This window comes from Microcaecilia unicolor, chromosome 2, assembly GCF_901765095.1.
Source record: "Microcaecilia unicolor chromosome 2, aMicUni1.1, whole genome shotgun sequence".
Lineage (NCBI taxonomy): Eukaryota > Metazoa > Chordata > Amphibia > Gymnophiona > Siphonopidae > Microcaecilia > Microcaecilia unicolor.
In genome coordinates, this window is record NC_044032.1 from 231,293,522 (window position 1) to 231,317,584 (window position 24,063).

The 24,063-nt window shown below is 41.6% G+C and overlaps 1 protein-coding gene across 2 annotated transcripts in view; it reads right to left on the minus strand.

Annotated features, from left to right (window-relative positions):
• PALM2AKAP2 (PALM2 and AKAP2 fusion) overlaps positions 1-24,063 on the minus strand; it is a 571,059-nt gene that overhangs the window by 322,552 nt on the left and 224,444 nt on the right. For both annotated transcript variants that reach the window (XM_030193777.1, XM_030193776.1), the window contains exons 4-5: positions 23,394-23,508; positions 17,237-17,258 (exon numbers count right to left, since the gene is read on the minus strand). In XM_030193777.1, the coding sequence (XP_030049637.1) occupies positions 17,237-17,258; positions 23,394-23,508 (137 nt within the window). The remainder of the gene's footprint in view (positions 1-17,236; positions 17,259-23,393; positions 23,509-24,063) is intronic.

A 24,063-nucleotide genomic window follows, 5' to 3' on the forward strand; every position in this document is an offset into this window, starting at 1 on the left:
CATGAGATTGATTTGCACAGCTACATACAATGGAAGAATTGCATCCAAACTGATATCACGCATATTTATTGGCTATCTGAATGTGTCCCATGGACTGACCTGAGAACCACTGCTTTAGTTATACTGTGAAGCACAAGTTGCATTTTTAAGCATTACCATGACTTTGTACTTAAGATGATGGAATATTGCGACACCAGCAAAAGAGTTCTCAACAGAGATCTGGGTTTCCTATTACATTACAAAGCATAAAATTATACTGCTTTGTCACCTTCTGATCACCCATCCATCTCTCCCTGTTTCTCACCACTCACTTCTACCTTTCCTCGTGAGGCTGTCATTAGAATGCTTTTCTGTTTCATCTACATATTCTGATATTGTCAAGTTTTACTCATTTTGGACCTGAAAAAGAAGACAGTGCCTTCAAAAGATAGTCAAAAAATGTATTGTAAGGCCAATAAAAAAAGGTTTAATCTTATCGCCTTTTTTGTTCATTTATTTATTACCACGATTTGGCAGGAAAGTACCGGTACTCAGCACTCTAATTTGTATACTTTTGTGCAAAAATGCATAACTGAAATTGTGCATTAAATTTTGTGATTCTTTCTTTTTTTTTTTTTATATACTAGACTACAGTAGGTTTAGCCTACTTTCATACAGTTAAAGCCTTCAAGCACTAGCAACATATGTACAAATATATATATATATATATATATATATATATATATATATATATATATATATATATATATATATATATATACGTATATATATATATGCAAACAGACAAAGAAAATATAAAGGAACAAAGGAGCTGATGAACAAACGTCCACGCAACCCCCCCATAACTTTTACATCCCCTGTAAAAGTTAACGAATTTGAAATAGCGAGCAATGCTCAAAAGAAATCTCATACCAATGAGTTGCTTAAAATTACAGCAAGCAGCTCAGTAGGGAAAGCACCAGCGCATGCATAGAACAGCCACCTGTTAAGCAGCACATGCGTAGGACATTCACTCGCTAAGCACCCACGCTATGCGCATGCCCAGAACAGTGTGTACTATCGACACACCTCCACAGCATTCCACTGCTACACACAGCCTTCATACACGCATATAAGCAAGAACACACCCTGGCCGTGAAAGTTATTTTTGTGTAGTTCCACGCCAATTTTCACGCCCCGGGGAGTTTATTGTTTATATGCATGTGTATGAAAGCCGTGTGTAGCTTTTTTTCAAAACTGCAGGTGTCATAGGCATGCCTCCACAATGTGCTTTTTGGTTCCAGACAACTTCTTCACAGTGCTGTTATGTGCAGGTCACACACACATGCAAATAATATGACAGCAGACTGCTCCACTGAGAAGCCACTGTCATGCCACGAGAGCTCCCGACCTCTCGTAAAAATTTGCTCATTAAAGGGAGGCGCTGCTTTCTTTGCATCGCTCAGAAACGGCTGTGCATCTCTCAGGATGCTCATTTAAATACTAATCAGCTCGTCATAATACACTTGCATAAGATTCTCGTTGGCTGCTATCGTGAACGGTAAAAACCATGCAGGATCCCTTTGTGCATTACTCACTGAATAAAGTGCATGCTAAACTGGATTGAACCAGTCAAAATTGGATGTTCCTAGCATGGTAAGCTTTGTGCATTAGGGCCACAGTAAGCTGATTCACAGCTGCTTTGATCTCTGATGGGCCCCCCTCCATATCAGTTCCATGGCTTCGTGACCTGCGTACTGTGCCTCTGTATAGTCTACCCTGGGGCTGACATTGGAGCCAATGGCATGAGAAGAAGCCCATGTTCTTTTTGGGACTTATGTCAGAAGTTGAGCCATGTGTCATTTCCCCTACCTCAATGCAAGTGGCGTCCTCCGGCTGCACAGGGTCCCGTCGACACGCACACTTGACTTGCACAGCCCTGAGCCATGTGTGTGTAGTTCTTCTCTGGCTGCAGGCTCCTTGATTGCTTTGCTTCCACCCACCTGGGTCTGCTCTTCCTCTGCCTGACTTCCCTTGCTTCTCTCCTATTGGTCTTCCGGTTCCTCCTTCCCCTGCTCTTGTCCTATGGCTGTGCCCCTTCTCCCTGCTGATGTCAGATGCCAGCACTTTATCAGCTGAGCTCTCCCTAGACTCCTTGCTTCGGCTTCTACTTTGGTAGGTGTTACTTGCTCAGTAGTGTGCTTCTCCTCTACTTTGTTCTTCATTGCTGACTTAGCCTGTACCTGGATTACTCTCATGTCTGCTGCCTGCCTACTGATTCTGCCTGTACCTGGATTACTCTTGTGTCTGCTGCCTGCCTCCTGACCTTGCCTGTACATGGATTACTCTTGTGTCTGCTGCCTGCCTACTGACCTTGCCTATACCTGGATTACTCTCATGTCTGCTGCCTGCCTACTGACCTTGCCTGTACCTGGATTACTCTTGTGTCTGCTTCCTGCCTACTGACTCTGCCTGTACCTGGATTACTCTTGACCTGCTGCCTGCCTACTGACTCTGCCTGTACCTGGATCACTCTCTTGCCTGCTGCCTGTCTGGCCGTCATGTTCATTACCCCGCTTCCTGCTCCATCTTGTAAGCCCTGCAGGCCGCCCACACCTAGGGGCTCAACCTCAGGTGAGACCCGGGGTTGTCCGGCCGCTAAGCAGAACCTGGTCTGAATACCGGGCTTGGTAGCGCTCTACTTGGTACAAGAACTCACAGGTCTGAAACCATGGGGCACATAGGAAATTTGGGGGACCTGGCAGCAGCAGCACTGGCAACTTGCACTCTAGGCACAATTTCCTTATGGGCCCCCTGTTAAGCAGGGCCCAGGGCAAGGGCCCCTTTTGCCCACAGGTAAAAGCAGCCCTGAGCCATTGTAGTTTTTAGAGTGATCCACTACACATTGAAAAGATGCTTTGGGAAGCAATGGTTTCTTCTTTAAATATTTAGTATTTTCTATTAGGAACAACTGAACACCAGTGAGGTGAAATCCAGTTTTTTTCTGGCTGCTGTCCAGGACATCTATAAAATAGGGCCATCCCAACCATTAGGCATGACTTTGCAGTGGCCTAGGGCTGCAGTTTCTGGGAGGCAGCAAAGAGCAGCTACTGTCAAAACAAAACAATGGAGCCTGATAACCACACAAACTAAAGAACCATCAACATGTACTTTACCTGAAGGAAGGGTAGGTAATTTTCAAATACTCGTTTATCTGGGTAAATGACTTTTGGAAATTGCCCTTACTATTTGTATGATATCTATACTTACACACCAAAGTTTAACATTTAAAAGCATGAAGTAATGGGGGTGAGACAGATTAGGGGCCTTAAAGTTAATGAGGAGGGAGGGAAGCCATTAGGCGGAAAGCTTGCCTTGGGTGCCACATCACCTTGCACTGCCCCTACAACTGTGCTTCTCGACATTTACTGGCTACCCGGCTTGTCCCTTCTCGTAAAGGAATTGTTTCTGACTTGTGCGTATGAAGGGCTGGGAGGTCGGGGATCTGGGAGTAAATTTAGTTCACTACATCTGGTGTGAGAGAACAGAAACTTCTGTCAGATTCCAGCACCATGGGGCACCAGCGGCTTCACTGCTTACACAGCATGTGGTTAAGGTATCCTTTCAAACATAAGATCTGAGCTTTCTACTGAATGCCTGGATCAAACTGAACAAAGTGGAATGTCACCACCATGTGACTCGGTTCAATAGAGGAGTTGAGGTGGGAGGACACAGGTCCACATGACCCATGCCCAATGCATTATTTAACCGAGAGCATGCTTTGGATTTTTTTTTACCAGGTCAGTGACCTACTGAGAAAAATGAAACAAACAGTGCCACATAAATCACTTCCAGCTCCTAACAGCTGTACATCCAACATAAGGATTTAAGTCTGAGGCAGCTTTGGAATTTCATCTTCCAAAACAGGAAAATGGGGGCTGGCACAATGGCTTAGTAAAAGTGTTTTGCATTGCCATGCGGCAGATCTGGGGTATATCCCTGAGCCTAGCTTCTGCATGGTGGATAAGGATGCTACTGAGACCATATCATGCACAACAGTGACATAGGTAACAGCCCTGTGGGTGATGTGGGTACTTGAGCAACCCCAATGTTGAGAAAACTCTTTGACTGTGTACAGGGAGGGGTAATTTCCATTGGGTTTTGCACCCCCAATCATTTTGAAATGTTGGTTCCTACATGTGATGATCAGTCTCAGAGCAGAGGGAACTGTAGTCTATGGCCTCTGACCGAAGTATAGCCAATGGAATGACTGGGCAAGATAGAAAAGGGGTTCAACTGGGAAAAAATATTGGGTATTTTTGACTGAAGGTCCATGGTGCTGTAGACCAATTTTGCTGTAAGCCTAAAGAAATGGTAGGAAACAGTTGCTCCCCCATAAGAACACAATATAAAATAAAGATCATGAGTCAATATAGTTTGGGTGTGTGTGAGTATGCTCAGTGTGCCGGGGGGGGGCTCTTTTTACAAAGAAACAGCCTTTCCACATGAAGACAGATTCATACCGTGTATTTCTTGTTCCTCCCTGGACAAGAAAGCTGAAGAGAAAAGGAAGAGACTGTAAAGAAAGAAAAATGATTAAAGAGACACACAAGAAGAAATAGAAAAAAAGAAGAGAGAATAAAAACAAACACGAGAGGAGACAGAAGACTACTACTACTACTATTTATCATTTCTAAAGCACTACTAGACGTACGCAGCGCTGTACACTTGAACATGAAGAGACAGTCCCTGCTCGACAGAGCTTACAATCTAATTAGGACAGACAAACAGGACAAACAAGAGATAAGGGAATATTAAAGTGAGGATGATAAAATAAGGGTTCTGAACAAGTGAATAAGGGTTAGGAGTTAAAAGCAACATCAAAAAGGTGAGCTTTTAGCTTAGATTTGAAGACGGCCAGAGATGGAGCTTGACGTACGGCTCAGGAAGTCTATTCCAGGCATATGGTGCAGCAAGATAAAAGGGACGGAGTCTGGAGTTAGCAGTGGAGGAGAAGGGTGCAGATAAGAGAGATTTACCCAGTGAACGGAGTTCCCGGGGAGGAATGTAGGGAGAGATGAGAGTGGAGAGGTACTGAGGAGCTGCAGAGTGAATGCACTTATAGGTCAATAAGAGGAGTTTGAACTGTATGCGGAAACGGATGGGAAGCCAGTGAAATGATTTGAGGAGAGGGCTAATATGAGCAGAACGACACTGGCGGAATATTAGTCATGCAGCAGAATTTTGAACAGATTGAAGAGGAGAGAGATGGCTAAGTGGGAGACCTGTGAGAAGCAAGTTGCAATAGTCTAAGCGAGAGGCGATAAGAGTGTGGATGAGGGTTCTGGTAGTGTGCTCAGAAAGGAAAATGCAAATTTTGGTGATGTTATAGAGAAAGAAATTACAGGTTTTAGCAGTCTGCTGAATATGTGCAGAGAAGGAGGAGTCGAAGATGACCCCAAGGTTACGAGCTGATGAGACAGGAAGGATGGGAGTGTTATCCACAGAAATAGAGAATGGGGGAGGAGGAGAGGTTGGTTTAGGGGGAAAGATAAGAAGCTCAGTCTTGGTCATGTATAGTTTCAGATGGCGCTATGTCAGACAGGCAGGCTGATACTTTGGCCTGGATTTCGGCTGAGATTTCTGGTGTGGAGAGGTAGATCTGGGAGTCATCAGTGTAAAGATGATACTTAAGACACTTAAGTAACTACCCTACTGGTTCTGTGAGGGAACAGAGAACTCTCTGCATTCCTTCTGACATACCGAGGAGAAAGGAGAGTGGGTTAACCCCCAAATTCTATAAAAGTTGCCAAAAACTGCGCACGCCAATGTGGGCATTCGACCAACCTGCATGCACAACTCAATTAAATGATGAGCTAATAAGTGCAAATAATTGGCTTTTTTACAAGCAATTATTGACACTAATTAGATTTAATTGGAATTTATGTGTGTTAATTTAGGCGCGGGATCCGTACATGCATTTTACGCGGGAGTAAAAAAAGGAGGTGTGGAAATGGGAGGGTCATGGGCAGAACATGACACATTGTTATAGAATAAGGGGGGGGATACACACCTAATTTAGGAACATACATTTGCACCACATTTCAGTTGATGAAAATGGCCACTCCTAAAGTTACAAATCAACCCCACAGTCTATGGTATTTAGTAATAATACAACAAGTTAGAACCAAGACTATTTGCTGCTAGTAGAACACATCTATCAGTACTATAAACCCAAACAATGAGCTCAAAAATGTGTCTCTATTTTCAAAATGTTTTTTCAGGGTTTTTGCTTTTGTACTTTTTTAGGATTTTTAATTTTTCAAGAGTACCCTCAGGAACAACCACTATTTTTTAGGCAATACTGTTTTATTGCCAAGTGGCATAGCACCTCTTTCATCGGGCTACTCTCATATTTTTTTCAAAAGTGCTATAATTAATGTGCTTAGTGCTACTACACAAATGACTAAAATAAAAAACGCAAAACTTATCTGAAAAACATCATTGACGACTGTCACTTCATACTCATTTGGTCATAAATGAGACCGATTGGCCAGCTTCCCCTGGAGACTCTCACCCCTTGTCTCGGATTGATAGCATCTCATCCCTTGTCTCGGATTGATAGCATCTCACCCCTTGTCTCGGATTGATAGCATCTCACCCCTTGTCTCGGATTGATCTCTTGAAGTTGTGTTTTTCCACTTTTTTCTTTTTTGTTGAACTTTTGTGGAAACTTCGAACCCTTTTTGTTTCTGCGACTCCTAAAGTTAGGCACGATTCCCGGGAGTAAGCGCTATTCTATAAACTGTGCCAAACTTTAAGCGTGGCTTATAGCATAGTGATTTTCTCAGCGCCACATATAGAATTCACCCCTATATATGTGTATTTCTTCCAGCAAGACAACCTGAATTTCAGCTTATCTACTCATGGTTCAGGAACATCCACTGGGCTGAAGGAGCAACTTTCTCATCTAAAGCTACAGAGTTCCCGATGAGCCATGAACATCCCAGCAGAATTTGCATTGAAAGAACTGCATCAGAGCCCCTGAGTCTTATTGCAGTTATCACCTAACTGTACGTGGACATTGTATTGAACTTCAATGCTCTGCTACACAAAGTAGTAGCTGCTTACTTAAGGAGTTGAAGGAGTCTGGACTTTTCTCTGAGCTTTGGAGTTAAGGGTATCAAGCATCAGAGACACTGTAAATAATTCAGATCCCATTTGTCACCTGTTGCTATGTATCTGCCTCTGCTACACAGTGTTTGGCCTAGAGTGACTTTATTTGAGTAAAAGATTGGTTCAGAACAACCAACTTAATGTTGCATGAGAGAGTGGGCAGTATAGAGGAAGAGTGAAGTTGCTTATGGCCCGGCCTGATCCCAACCAATAAATACTGTTTACGTACAGGGGTTACCCACATTGTACAGTAGGTGATCCACCTTTGGTGATCATCTACTATAACAAACATATCCCAGGTTATATCAATTTTAGCAGTTCACAATCTCAGTTAACATGCCTTTGGTGAAATTAAAATTGGCTGATGGTGAATAAAAACAGTTAACATGCTAATATTAAGCACAGAACCTCAACTTTTCTGTGTAGTAAGACTGTAAACTTGAGGGGTTTTCATGGGATTACAGAGGCTCAGTGTCATGAGGCCTGATTTAGTGTGTGGTGTAGAAAAGATCTTTTCACGTTTTATAATATATTTTGATAATATAGCTGCCAGGATTATTTTCTTAGCAGAGAAAATGATCTGTGCTGAGGCTCGGAGCTTGCTAATTTAGGCAAAGTAAGAGAGGGAAAGGCTATAATTTAAGCGTGATTATAACTATATGGAACTCTTGACAAAAACATTGATTTTGCAGTTTGGAAGGGTAGGTTACATCAAGTGGTCTACAGATTTTTATTTAATATTGAAACCCTCTGCTCAGTGTGCAGTGGCCGCTAAGAAAGCAAATAGAATGTTAGGTATTATTAGGAAAGGAATGGAAAACAAAAATAAGGATGTTATAATGCCTTTCTATCGCTCCATGGTGTGACTGCACCTCGGATATTGTGTTCAATTCTGGTCACCACATCTCAAAAAAATATATAGAGGAATTAGAAAAGGTGCAGAGAAGGGAGATGAAAATGATAAAGGGGATGGGGCGATTTCCCTATGAGGAAAGGCTAAAGTGGCTAGGGCTCTTCAGCTTAGAGAAAAGATGGCTGAGGGGAGATATGATAGAGGTCTATAAAATAATGAGTGGAGTGGCACGGGTAGACGTGAATCGCTTGTTTACTCTTTCCAAAAATACTAGGACTAGGGGGCACGCAATGAAACTACAAAGTAGTAAATTTAAAACGAATCAGAGAAAATATTTCTTCACTCAATGTGTTATTAAACTGTGGAATTCGCTGCCAGAGAATACAGTAAAAACGATTAGTATAGCGGGGTTTAAAAAAAGGTTTGGATGACTTCTTAAAGGAAAAGTCCATAGACCATTATTAAAATGGACTTAGGGAAAATCCACTGCTTATTTCTAGAATACTGCCACACAAATGTGAGCCTTCACTCTGTCGAGTATAGAAAATCACAAACAAAATCTACATAAAGTGCCTGAATGCAAATGCAATCTACGTGGAGGCTAGATGATTAATGTAAAGTGAGGTAGAGTCTCATACATTTGACACGAAAGTATTTTTTCACTCAATAGGTGAATAACTAACTCGTGTTCATTGCTCAATCATTGACTCAGCCTCCACCGTCCTCTTCTTGTCACTCATTTATAACTACTAGTGGGTACAACACTCTCAATGTGATCAAAATACACACAACACTTATCTTGGGCAGGTTGGTGCAATACAATGACAAATGAGGGGGCTTTTTAAGAGGTTTTGAGTTGATCATTTTTTCTCTTTTTTGTTTAACAGAATTGGTGTCTCCCCCTTGATAAAGTTAACATGAAATGGGGACCTGTCGGGGTTTAAGAGTGCACCAACCTGCCTAAGATAAGTGTTGTGTGTATTTTGATCACAATGAGAGTGTTGTTTGTGATTTTCTATACTCGACAGAGTGAAGGCTCACATTTGTTTGGCAGTATTCTAGAAATAAGCAGTGGATTTTCCCTAAGTCCATTTTAATAATGGTCTATGGACTTTTCCTTTAAGAAGTCATCCAAACCTTTTTTAAACCCCGCTATACTAATCGTTTTTACTATATTCTCTGGCAGCGAATTCCACAGTTTAATAACACATTGAGAGAAGAAATATTTTCTCTGATTCGTTTTAAATTTACTACTTTGTAGTTTCATTGCGTGCCCCCTAGTCCTAGTCCTAGTCATAGTGTATCTGGGTTTAAAATAGGTTTGGACAAATTCCTGGAGGAAAACTCCATAGTCTGCTATTGAGGCAGACATGGTAAGCAACTGCTTGTCCTGGGATTAGTAATATAGAGTGTTGCCACGATTTGGGTTTCTGTCAGGTACTTGTGACCTGGCTTGGCCACTGTTTGGAAAACAGGATACTGGGCTAGATGGACCGTTGGTCTGACCCGGTATGGCTACTCTTATGTTCTTACACTTAAGCCAGTTATTGGCATGGTGTAAGTGAGCGCGGGTACATGTTCATGTGCCTTAATCCTGTATTTTATAGTGGTACTTACCATGTAAAGGTCCTTCTAGAATACCACATGATACCATGATTTTTGGTACTAATTTTGTGGTGCCCCTTTGGGCATCTTTTATTGAATTGGCAGCGATTCCCATACGTTGCCCTGCCGCTGGCACGTTGTACATGCAGGATGCCAGACTCACAGAAACAAAATGAAGCCTTGCGCCGGAAGAAGAGGACCTTGGCTGGCGGGAGTTGGGGTCCCCCGCCAGCAAAGGTAGCTGACGGCGGCGACGGTGGAGGGTTGGCAGCATAAGGGGGGTTGAGAGGGTCATCGGCAGGGGGGGTCAAAGTTGTTGTTGTTGGTGACGGGGTGGGCCAGTGGCGCCGGGGGGGGGGGGGGGGGGGCTAAAATGTGCCCCCTCACCTCGGGCTCTGGACCCCCCTCCCGCCGAAGTCTGGCTAAGCCCCTGATTGGCAAACACAAAGTTCCACAAACTTCTGCGTGAATGAATGCCTTATTGAAAAAGAGAAAAAGGAAACAGAAGAACAGGAACCCTCGCAAACTCATAGAAAACGTCAAACACAGCGAAGGCGATATAAGAGCAAAAGTTAGATGAAGTTTATTAAGAAATCCAATGACTCGACACAGGCCGTGTTTCGGCCACAAAGGCCTGCCTCAAGAGTCTTCTGTTTGGACTTTTCTTAACTCACTAGTTCTTCAAATAAAATAACGAATAAAAAAAACACCTAGTGTGACAAAAGGTATCTCTTAACCGAAAGCTGTCACAAACTTGACGTTATTGAAAAAATGTGCACTCTCTTTCAGAAGAACGCATATATGGCTCTTAAAGACATAGGCCCCCTCAATATGAAAATGAAGGTAAATGAAACAAAACAAAATAAATAATGCTGCAAATGACATGGGAAATAAAACATCTTTGCAGCATTTAGGCACATTCTATGACTGGTTTAATTGCAGGTGTCTACATGTAAGGCACACCAATGTCGGGTTATACTCGTATTCTATAAAGCAGGGGTGTCCAACCTCGGCCTTTGTCAGGTCAGGTTTTCAAGATTTCCACTATGAATATGCATAAGATCTATCTGCATACAAATAGACCTCATGCATATTCATTGGGAAAATCTTCAAAACTCAACTGGATTCTGGCCCTCAAGGATCGAGGCTGGACACATGGAAATCCGGGTGCCCATTATTGAAAAGGCTCTCACCACACAGTATTGGTGTGCCTCAAGGAAACACCCAGTCCCATTGCCCAATTACTGTGTAACTATGTATAACAAAATAATGGTGGGGGTTCAGCTGAGTTCACTGGGGCCGATATTCAGATCGCAGGTAGGTCGGTGCTGAGCCCGGATATTCAATGTCAGGAAGTTTCCTGTGACCAGCATTGATTATCCGGGTGTTTTTAGGGCCAGTTTCAACTTAACTGGCCAAGTTGATATTCAGCAGTGGCTGGTTAAGTTGAAACCTGCCAGATAGGCCTACTATTTCAGCGACTGAATTTAGTTACCAAACTTAGCCGGCAATGCGCTGAATATTGGCAGATAGTTATATTGTACGATATAACTGGCTATCTGCTAAGCACAGAGGAGTGGAGGAGTGGCCTAGTGGTTAGGGTGGTGGACTCTGGTCCTGGGGAACTGAGTTCAATTCCCACTTCACGTACGGGCAGCTCCTTGTGACTCTGGGCAAGTCACTTAACCCTCCATTGCCCCAGGTACAAATAAGTACCTGTATATGTAAGCCGCATTGAGCCTGCCATGAGTGGGAAAGCACAGGGTACAAATGTAACAAAAATAAAATAAATAAAAAATAACTAGCAATATTCAGTAGGAGATAGCCATATATCTCCTGCTGGATAGCTGGTTAAGTACCAGTTAAATGGTTTTAAATATTGGCCAGACTGACTTCAACCAATCCCCACCATTTTTATGGAAAAATGTGTCTTTATTAAACACCTCAATAACATTTTCCAATTCATCATTGAGATATGAACATACACTCTCTACTCAGGTAGGGAATTTGCACTTTTAAAATTTCACTGATTTTTTTTTCCCCATTTCCCCCTCCCCTCCCATTCCTCTAAACCCTCCCCCCTCTCCTCACAGTTTAAACACTATTCCTTTGTCTGGTTTCTTACTGCAGAATTCCCAGAGGTTCCTTCTATGCTCACTTCACTGTTTAATGTAAAGAAATTTCCACTCTCTCCTGTGCCAAGAGTGTTTAAAAGCAGACTTTGAAGTTTTGGTGTTAATGAGTCCAAAAAGGGGGTCTACACATGGATAAACCAATTTTCCCTGCTCACAACATGGTCAAGCATTCTATTCACAATAAGACATGCATTTGGTTTCTCCACATTGCGATTGTGGGAGGTTCTGGCTGGATCCACTGCATTAATATGCATCTTTTTGCTATCAAGCAAGCTTTCTGTAGAAATGAGCAATTCTTGTCACATTCAAACTCTATGTCATCCTCTAGACCCCGGGAGGTTGAGTGTCCCATAACCTCTCCAAGTGTACCCATAGTTCCTCCCAATATTTCCACATCTTCCTTCTACCATTTTTAATTGGTCATCAACTGTACTCAAGAGGAACCAGGAAATGTACATACACATTAATGGGGTTATGGTGAGGGGCAGGTAAGTAGGTGACATTGGGTACATGAGTAAATGAGGGGGTAGGTGAGAAACCCAGGGCAGAGAGTCTTGACTCAGGGGGCCCAGGACAGAAAGCTTTTGACTTGAGGAACCTCAGATTTGGAGGTCCAAAAGCAGAGTCTCTCCGACTCAGAGATCCTGGTCTCATGTTCCCTAGGTCCGGGGTCGCTACTTAGGGATCGCAACTTAGGGATCGCATGTGCAGGGGTTTGCAGCTCTGAGAACTCAGATGTATGGGTGGAAGTTTTTTTTTTTTTTTTTTAATATTTGCATTTTCATTTAGAGGTAAATGGATGTTAACATGTTACTTCTTCTCTAGGGCTGAAGTAAAGTCAGCATTACTGCCGAAGGAAAAAAGTACTTCAGTGTTTGTGCACTTTCCTTATATAGGTCATCAACATACATCGACAAGGACTGTCATGTTTTGGACACTAAAACTCTTTCGACATCAGAAGGAACTTTAGTGAAAACAGATGGGAGTAAGAAGGGTGCTAAGCTTAGCACACTTTATTATAGCGGCTTCAATGAGAGCTCAAAACGTCGCTTGTGAGTGCTTCTGCTCATGCCGCTGCTGAGAAGCTATTTTGACGCACCACCTATAATAAACCTGTGGAACTGTTTCCTGGTGTGGCTGGGTCAAGCTGTCCTTACACCCACAGATCCTCAGAATAAAATCTTAGCCCACAGTACATAATAACAGTGAGCCCTAGTCTCACTTACTTGTCACTGCTGACATATAAATAGATACAGAAACAAAGTCGGGGGGGGGGGGGGGGGGTCTGTTTTCTGTCTTGTATAGTTCTCACTGCTTCCAGACATAGAACAGCTCAGGCCATGCAAGATTATTTTTATACAACTGCTTACTTAAAACCAAACCACAACAACAACAAAAAAACAGGAGCATGCACTAAAATATTATTATGTATTTCAGAGCACATTTGGCGGGGAATGTTCAATAAGCTGTCTAAACACAAAAGCGCACAGCTAAATTTTCAACCCACACAAACTGGCCTGCCCTTCACACACAAGTACCCAGAGAGTCTGGGTATGCAGTTAGAGAGTACAAATATGCCCCACGCCTTCCTCTGGATAATTGAACGTGCACGCGTTCGCTACACATATACATCTTTAAAATTTACACATGTAATTAAAAAAATAAGAGAATAACCTTCTCAAAGTTATAGCTTTATTCCTCATGAATGATTAAGTGTGTGTACATTGATAAACTGCAATGAATAAAAATTAAAAAGTCTATGCATAGGGTTCAACCATGCCTCTGAAATCTCTCTCCTTCCTTTGAGAATGTCTTTCTTTGATGTGACTGAGAAGTCAAAGCACACATGTATGGGTTCGATGTTTAGCCTATGACTGTCAGCGTTTTAAAAAAAGCCAGCTGTCAAAGGCTTTTTATTCCTGGTTGCAAAATATCTGGTATAATGTGGCTGCTGGCACTTAGCTGACTGGATAATGCAGGTAATAAATATTTAAAAAATAATTACAAATAGATATACAAAGGGCTGCGCAGCATTTAGCATGTGCTAAATCTATTAGCGCACCTTAGTAAAAGGACCCTCTAATAATTTGTAATGTTCCATCATGTACTGATTTAACTTGTATGTTCAGTGGCTAAATTTTGTTGCTAAACATATTCGCTCTCATTCTATAGAGTGGGCCAAAAGTCAGGTGCCAAAACGATGGTGAAATAGCATTGGGTAGATGCACTTTGGCGCTCTTCTGTAATTTTGCTCTAGCGCATAATTGCAAGGTGGGCGCTCACACGGGAGGGGCACGAGAGGTCATGGGCATTCTGACCATTCCAGTGCATGCTGTCAGTTGTGTGCGCATGTTGCCATATTTAGGCATGCACATCTATGCCTACTATAGACATGGCATTAACTGCTGGATTCTATATAGCGCACTTAGAGATCCACGCCAAAATCCAGGTGGATTCTATAACAACATGTGTAACTTAATTGGCTTAACAAGCTAATCAGTGTTGATAACAGCATGTAACAAGCAATAATGAGCACTAATTGGCAATAATTAGAATTTATACATGTAGCTCGCTAAGAATATTCTGTAATGAACTGCGCCTAAATTTGTAGTTCAAAAGGGGCAAGGCTATGGAAAGGGAAATGGGCGATTTGTGGACGTTCCCAAATTTACATGCGTACTTATAGAACATGGCCCAGTGTGCGTAAATCTAAGTGCAGGGATTTATGCCATGTTTTCATTGGAGGTGCGTAGTTTTAGGCGCTGGGATATCAACTAAGCATATTCTACATACCACGCCTAAATCTAGGCGCCGCTTATAGAATATACTTAGGTAGAAATGTTTTCCACATGGATTTTTTAGGCGCCTTATATAGAATCTGGTCCTAAGTGGATGCACCTAAATTTAGGAACATCATTGCAGACTTACCCTAGTATTCCACAATGGATTTGACGCACAAATTTGCTGTTTGAGAATACTAGCTTAGCGCTCAGATCTTTGGCGCCTAACTCTTAGCGCCGTTTACAGAATTGTTTCTACTGGTTTTTTGCCTGCCTGTACTCTGCTCAACCCCCCCCCCCCCCTCTCCTTAATGTATAACTGTGGTTATTTTGTAAGTAAAAGTTATACACAGAAGTGCCTCAGATTAAACAGCCATCAGCCACATGAGTGCTTTCAAGTGTTAACCTCCAAGAGCTCTTTCCTGGCTGTGCCTTTCAAAGGCTTGTGCATGATGGTAAGAGTAAATCACCTGTATAGTTCTGCAAGTGTGGAAATGTTAAATAATAAATAAAATGAAAGTGGGAGGTCAGAAGTACTGAATTTTCACACATATAAAGCACAGGTTTTATGCATTTTTACAAAACGCACATACCCCTTGTGCGCTATATGTGTGGGCACGCTATACTGGTGTATTTTTACTAAGATGCATTAATTGCAAAATTAGCACATTTATTTTCTAGTGCCGGGAATGGTGTAAAAGGGCCCCTATGGGCCCGATTCTATATATGATGCGTAAAATTAATGCGTGCTAGGCAATTATGCCTAAGTGTATTTACACACAGTATTTCGTATATGCTTAGGAGTAGTTCATGCGACTGAATCTAATCTACGTGTGTCCATTTATGCCAATGAAAAGCTGGTGTAAATCACTGCGTGTAGATTTACGTGCACTGGCCCATATTCAATAACAATGCATGTAGATTTTAACGTCCACAAAATGCCCATTTCCAAGCCCCTAAGCAGACCCCTTTTTGCCTGTGCACATTAGAATTTAGGCACAGTACATTACAGAATACGCTTAGCAATGCACATGCATAAATTCTAATTTTTGCCAATTAGTACTTGTTATTGCTTATTAAAAGATGTTAACACTTAAAACCTTGTTACAACATTAATCTACATGCGTAGTTAAAATAGGCCTAGATTTACGCGCAGAATCCGGGGGTATATGCATGAGCACGTTATGCCGGTTTATTTTTACACAGACTCACAATTTGAGTGCATTGACGCCCTAATTCTATATATATGGCGCTGAAAATTGAGCTCACAAATATGGCCATGCACCCAATTTGTGCATGCAATTAGCCAATTAGTGCTGATAATTGGGTGCTAAGAGTCAATTATTGGCACTAATTGGAATTAATTTCAATGTATGTGCACATCTTTAGGCGCCACAATCTGCATGTAAATTTTATGAGTGGATCCGAAAAGGGGCGCAGCCATGGGAGGGGCATGGGTAGATCAGGAACGTTTCCCTGAATTTGTGCGCACTTTTATAGACTAAGGGAGATCCGCACCTAACTTAGGGGTAAGAATTTACACCAACTCGGAGCGCTGTTTATAGGATAGCACTTAGCGCTAATTTTTATCGGTGCCCAAATTTGGGCATCATTTATAGAATTGAGTCCTATATGTGTAAAAATGCAGTACCCTCTGGCTCTGCAACAGAGTGTGATGTGGGCAGACTAAGTGAGACTTCTAGTCTTTTATCTGTGCTCAGGTTCTATTTCCCTTGTGACATCATTAAACAAGTGGGCAGTGCATTCCCCAATGGCTACTCCTATGTGGGGAGGGGGGAGGGGGAGAAGAAGATCTCTGTTGGGTGTAAGTATACCGCTTTGCAAATTCTAGGGTCGGGGGGGGGGGGGGGGGGGGGGGGGGGGGTCTGGGGAGGGGGTTTCTGGGATCATTGCCTTCTTATAATATTTCTTCTGTGTGATATTTTGATCTTACTCTGTTGGCTTCCTTGTTCTTGTATGCATCATTTTGAAAATTAATAATGAAAGTTAAAAAAACGACAAGTGGACAGTGCATTGTTCAGCAACACAAAGGGCCCAAGGCACAGTTCTTATATCCTCAGGACCTTATATGTCTCAGCAGTAGTCAATGTGAACACTTGAAATGCCCTGCCAGATTGACTAATATGATGGTTTATCAGAATCTCATGAAGTGAAGGCAATCCATCCTAAATACTAGACAACTAGACTGTACATGAACTAATCTCTACACTAGACTTATAACCTACGTTGTTACTAATGAAAGTTACACAATACGCACTACCACTTTATTTCTCATGCCGGAAATGAACTTTCTATAGTTGATTGCCTAACTTATTCTATAATTCACTCTATTTGCCTAACTTATTCTATAATTCACTCTATCATTTAGGAACTTCAATGCAATACCACTTTGTATTCTATTTTACCATTTATGCACCTTAATACAATACCACTTGTATTTCTCTATCTGAAATGGCGATCGCCACTACGGCATAATGTAAGCCACATTGAGCCTGCAAATTGGTGGGGAAAATGTGGGCTACAAATGCAATAAATAAATAAATAAATAAATAAACATTAACAGCAGCAATTTAATCCCTAAAAGACATTGCCTACAAGACAGGACAGAAGAAACCAACTATGAATGGAGTCCATGCTGTTTACAAACAAACAAACAAAAAATGAACAATGGTGCATAAAATACTTACCTCCATCCTGATTCGCAAAGCTCTGTAAGAAGAAATGCATAAGAAAGAAGTAAGAATCAATTCAGGAAATGAGGACATTCAGCAAACATTTCCTACAACCACTGATGCAGGGAGGGCAAAACTGGACGACAACCTGCAGCGACTCTCCTCTGTACAAAATGGAGGCAGGAGCCAATCTTTACCCCCCTAGACATCTACCACTGCTTTACTGTACAAAGGTAAAGCCCTGTGGGACTCCTGCAATGGAGAGTGCAAATGTGAAGGAACCAGTACTGCAAGGCTCTGTGCTATACAGCTTTGATCCCAGCCACATCTGACATCCCTTTATGATAGAAGTAGCAAGGGGCAATTCCAGAACTGGGCGCTACAAATTACATGCATAAATGTTCTTACTTCAGTGTGCCTACATTGAAGCACACCCACTTATGCCGTGTCAAGAGCAGGCTTAAATGCGACACTTTAGTGCATAACTTCCTGTAAGACACATGCTAAATCAGATGTGCACATTTATTTATTTATTTAGATTTTGCTCACACCTTTTCAGTAGTAGCTCAAGGTGAGTTACATTCAGGTACTCAGGGCATATAAGCTATAGAATATCACAGAGCTTGTGGATAGCATTTTTATGCGTAATATTGTCACAGGTGCTGGCATTCTCTAACTTATGTGCGCAATCGGTGTCTAACTTTAACTGACCTGTTATAGAATGGGGGGGGGGGGGGGGGTAAATGTATAAATCCATTTTACTCCCTTCATACAATAATTACGCATCTCATTTGTTCTACCTATTACCTACAATTCCTTTCCGTTGTGTTTTCGGGCCTGGAGTTTTTTGTGTTTATGAATTATCTTTTGATATGTGTTCAGAAACTGTGCATGCCAACGGATATCTCATCATCTGTAATATACAGTGTTATACTGCCCCTGTAGAAGAGGTGCATTCTTCATTATGTCTTCCTTAAAGCCAGGGTTCCTCCTGGGAATAACGTTTACTTATGTCAACACCAGACAACTCAAGGAGACACACAGAAACAGGTAGAAGGTATTTTAATCTCTTAGCTCGATGTATCATTGAAAGAAAATTTCTGAGCAAGATTAAGTAGGAAAATGGTGCAGTTTCCGACTATGAGCTTAGCTGTCTGTGTTTCTGCCGTGTTATTGATCAGTACTATATACAGAATTACTGTTCTATAATCCTCTCTAAATACATTTCCCTTCACTCCTGAACCCATGACCTGTTTTAGGTTGATCAATGGAGGAAACAGAAGACACTTTGGAGGCAAATAAAAAATGGATAACATTTGAAGTAATTGTACAGGTGTTCAGAAATCCTTGTCAAAGTTTATTCATTAGGGAATTATTTTTTTTTTTTGGGGGGGGGAGGAGGGTCTGATATGTTATTAGATGTCAATGACTTGCTCCTGGTCAAATTTTTGCATGTCATTCAGTATAAATCATTGCACGTGTGCACAAGCTGAAACTCTGAATGTACAGCAATGAGGTCCACCAGCTCTTTGTGCAGGGATATATGACAGAAAGCTTCATGAATGAGCAAACACTGCAAGGGCCATGCTTTCAGGCCTCTTTTATTGAAAAAAGGATGGAGTATTCTCTGAAATGTCAAGAATTTGTTTTTAAATGTGATTTAATAAATCTCAGTAGCTGCTCATTAGTGCTAAAGCTGCCTCTCCTTTAGTAACTTCTGACAAGCATTTGCCTTGATTTCACTAAAATGTTTGAGAAAGAAAGTGAATGCACAATGGATAGAGAAGAGTTCAGTTACAGGCTGCTGAGGCCTCCAGTGTGCTTAAAACAAACCTGCCAGGTCTCCCACATAGGGTGAAAGTCTCCCACTTTGGAATCCATTTTCCTTTCTCCTTTGTAAGAATAAGAAACTCCTACCCAATACAACTGTGCCTTTTCTGCCTTTGCCAATTTTGTACTGTAGTGGTAACTCTATAACTGGCTGATTATATATAGACACCTACAGGGCACCTGATAGGAGTAATTCTATAAATGTAGGCACCTATAGAATACTAGTACAATCAGGTATACACACTCATATGCGGTTAAGCATGAGCAATTATGCCAGCCATAGAGTTAGTGAACATGTATGCTGCACCTACATGTATAACTTACAGTATTCTACAAGTTACAGGTATGTGGGAGTCCCACCCATGCCCCACCCACGTATACACTACCTGCCAAATATACACAGCTTAGGAGGATTTTCAGCATTTATGCACAAACGAGCTAGTGTTCTAAACATTTACGCATATATTCAGCGCAGACAGATGAAGATGTAAGAGATCTACTTGTACCAGAAATGGTTTTCAAGGGCAATGATGCAGAGGAACTGAAAGCAATCTCAGTGAACCTGGAAGACGTACTGAGCCAAATTGACAAATTCAGGAGTAGTAAATCACCTGGACTGGATGGCATGCATCCGAGGGTACTGAAAGAACTCAAACATGAAATTGCTGATCTGCTGTTAGTGATCTGTAACCTGTTGTTAAAATCATCTATAGAACCTGAAGATTAGAGGGTGGCCAATGGAACATCAATTTATAAATAGGTTTCCAGGGGGAATCTGGGAAATTACAGACCAGTAAGCCTGACTTCGGTGTCAGACAAAATAGTGGAAACTATTATAAAGAATAAAATTACAGAACACATAGACAAACATGGTTTAATGGGATAGAGTCAGCATGAATTCAGCCAAGGAAAGTCTTGCATCATCAATTTGCTGAATTTCTTTGAAGGCATGAATAAAGATGTTGATAACGGTGAGCCAGTTGATCTAGATTTTCAGAAAGCTTTTGACAAAGATCCTCATAAGAGACTCCTGAGAAAATTAAAGAATCATGGGATAGGAGGCAATGTTCTGTTGTGGATTAGGAATTGGTTATTGGACAGAAAATAGTGGAGTGCCACAGGGATCTGTACTGGGACCAGTGCTATTTAAAATGTGTGAAAGGAAATAATATATTCATTAGGGCTATCCTACCATCTGCCAGGCCAGAATGATCAGACAGATGAAAATATGTTAACAGAAATCAGAAAAGCTAGCAAATTTGGCAACAGTATAATCATGGGAGACTTCAATTACCAATAATATTTCACTATCCTACCTATTATGCAACGTGTTTGAGGGACACACTGGTAGATAACACAAGAAACCCATTTCTGTTCCAGTAAGATTTGGAGACGGAGATATTTTAAAGGCTTGGAATTGCTGTTATTTTGAAAGATTCCCCTGAAACAGCTATATTATTTAGCGAAACAGGGTTTCCCTGTCGGGACTTTTTGAATGTCAAGAGCACATCGGATAAGGCTGGACTTTTCAAGAATTCATGAATTGAGATAAGTACTCTTGCCAAGCTTTAATATATATGAAAATTGTGTCTCCTATGCATCTGCTTGTTGGGATTCACGGTAAAGTTTATGAGAAATTTAGTATGTGGAGTTTTTTTTGAAGACCTATGACTGATAAGGCTTCCTCCTCATTACACAAAAGGCTTGACCTTTAAGAACGAGGAGTAGCCGAATGACCTGAGGTCTTTTTTTTCTCCACTTTCTTGTGTTATCTACCAGTGTGTCTCTCAAACACGTTGCATAATAGGTAGGATAGTGAAATATTATTGATTATAGATCCTACTAATTCCGGATAATTACAGTGTTACTAGGTTACTAGACTTAAATTACCCCAATATTGACTGGTTAAATGCAACATTAGGGAGTGCTAGGGAGGTAAAATTACTAGATGTAATAAATGCGACCACTCTTTCAAAAAGTACAAAGACTAGGGGACACTCAATGAAGTTACATGGAAATACTTTTAAAATAAATATGAGGAAATATTTTTTTCACTCAACAAATAGTTAAGCACTGGAACTTGTTGCCAGAGGATGTGGTATCAGCAGTTAGTGTATCTGGGTTTAAAAAAGGTTTGGACAAGTTGCTGGAGGAAAAGTCCACAGTCTGCTATTGAGACAGATATGGGGGAAACCACTGCTTGTTCTTGGGATCAGTAGCATGAATCTTGCTACTATTTGGGATTCTGTCAGGTACTTGTGACCTGAATGGCCACTGTTGGAAGCAGGATACTGGGCTAGATGGACCATTGGTTTGACGCAGTATGGCTATTCTTATGTTCTTATAAATGATCTGGAAATCAGAACAATGAGTGAGGTGATTACATTTGCAGATGGCACAAAACTATTCAAAGTTATTAAACCACGGCAAACTGTGAAAAATTGCAGGAAGACCTTAGGTAACTGGAAGACTGAGCATCTAAGAGGCAGATGAATGTGGACAAATGCAAAGTGATGCACATTGAGAAGAATAATCGGAATTATAGTTACCTGATGCTGTGGTCCACCTTGGGAGTCAGCACCAAAGAAAAAGATCTAGACGTCATGGTAAAACAATATGCTCAACTCTCCTGCTCAGTGTGTGGAAGCAACCAAAAAAATGAACAGGATGCTAGGAATTATTAGGAAAGGGATGGTAAATAAGACCAAGAATATTATAATGCCTCTGGTGCAACCTCAATTCTGGTCGTCATATCTGAAAAGAGATATAGCGGAATTAGAAGAGTGACAAAAATGATAAAGGGGATGGAACTCTTCTCATATGCAGAAAGGCTAAAGAAAATAAGCTCTTCAGCTTGGAAAAGAAATGGCTGAGGGGAGGTCTACAAAATCCTGAGTGGTACAGAACAGGTAAAAGTGAATCGATTTTTTACTCTTTCAAAAAGTACAAAGACTAGGGGACACTCGAGGAGGTTACATGGAAATACTTTTAAAACAAATAAGAGGAAATATTTTTTCACTCAACGAAAAGTTAAGCTCTGGAACTCATTGCCAGAGGATGTGGTAACAGCGGTTAGCGTATCTGGGTTTTAAAAAGTTTTGGACAAGTTCCTGGAGGAAAGTCCATAGTCTGCTATTGAGATAGACATGGGGGAAACCACTACTTACCCTGGGATTGGTAGCATGAAACGTTAACACAATTTGGGTTTCAGCCAAATATTTGTGACTTGGATTGGCCACTGTTGGAAGCAGGATACTGGGTAGATGGACCCTTGGTCTGACCCAGTATGGCTATTCTTATGTTCTTATGTTAGCACCTGCTTTACAGAATTACCCCCATCTCTCCACACTGATACAGTGAGCAGGTTCAAACCTTGTGAGCAGCTACATCTTGTCGGTGATCTCATGAAGTATAAAACTGGCAGCAGGATGCGCCAGTCATAAGGTTTGAACTTGTTCTTCCTTTCCCACTTCGAAGCATCAGGAGTCTGGATGCCAACTAGAAAGTGGGGTAGGAGTGGGGGTGGGGCTGAGGATCTCCCATTTGAACCCCCTTCTGCTGACAGTTTTCTTAAAATTGCACCACCCTCACCTCTCCCAGTGTTGCTACAGCCATGTGATCCCTCTTCTCAAGTAACTTGCTTCTGCTTCCCATCCATTTCCACACAAAGTTCAAGCTTCTCCTACACACCAAAAGCTCCTCACTGTCTCTCCTCTCTGATCTCTTCCTTCACCCTGTTTTATGACTCTGTTCTTATGTGTGCCCTTCTCCGCTGCTAATTCTGGATTCTGCTTGTTTCCACCTTGTTGTGCTCTATGACCAGAATAGAGTTCCTGAATTGGTGCATCACGGCTGGTAAGCGCAGGTCTCCCCTAGCACTATAAGCCATAGAGGAATCTTTGAATCTCTGCAGAATCCTTCAAACATATTAGATTTAAAGACACTGATCCTGGGAATAGCATCTGGAAATCTTAACAGTAAAAAAAGAATTCTCACCACTCTCTGGTCCCACTAAACTTTCTGTTTTGAACCCTTTTAATCTATGTATATTAGACATACTACTCTACTTGTATACAGGGTAAAAATGTTGATGCATACTGAAGTCCTGGGTCAGCCCACCCAGGCTGCTTTATGTACACTAGAGCTCTCAATCAATCAGCCTTCCTGGCTAGTGTGGGGCTCATGTGCACAGTAAATTAAGAACTCTTCACAGTTCCAGACCTTGGAGCTTTCCCAGAGCTGACCCAGCTCCCTTTCACTTCATAATTTTCTACCCAGGAGGAAGGTAACATTTTTGTCTGAGACTACTACCCTTGCTTTTCTTTTTCCCCCTTCCATTTACCTTTTGTAGGTCCTCAAAAGTTTTCTCTGTCTCCTTCAGTTTCTCTCGGATGACTTGCTCTTTGGCAGATATCAAGGACTCCTCTTTCTCCAGCTGTCCGATGTCCTGCTCCAGCCTAAAGGACAGACACATGAGTTGGAGAGGCAGCTATGTTTAGGACCTGTTAAGGGGCGAAAACCCCCTCATTCTACAGCAGGTTGACTACAGTTAAGTGCCAATTGTACATGGAAGTTGTAGAATTCTACCACTTATGTGTGTGACTGTTACAGTTACGCATGTCAGTACTAGTTGGGCGCTAAGCGGCATTCTATACGTTTACTCCCCCCCCCCCCCCCCGATTCTATATATGGTGCCTCAATTTCTGTGCAGAAACCGAAGTGTATTATATAACAATATGCATACTTAATTGGTTAACTAGCTAATCAGCGCTGTTCACCGGATGTTAAGAAGCAATTATCAGCACTAATTGGCATTGAGATATATGCACACAACTTGCTAAATGTATTCTATAATGCGGTACGCCTAAATTCTAAGTCGCATAGTTGAAAAGGGGGCATGGCCAAGGGCGGGCCATTTCTAAAATCCATGCGCATTATTATAGAAAACAAATGGATGGAACTAAATTTAGTCGTGTGGCGAGCTGCTCAGCATATTCTATGCACTATGCAGA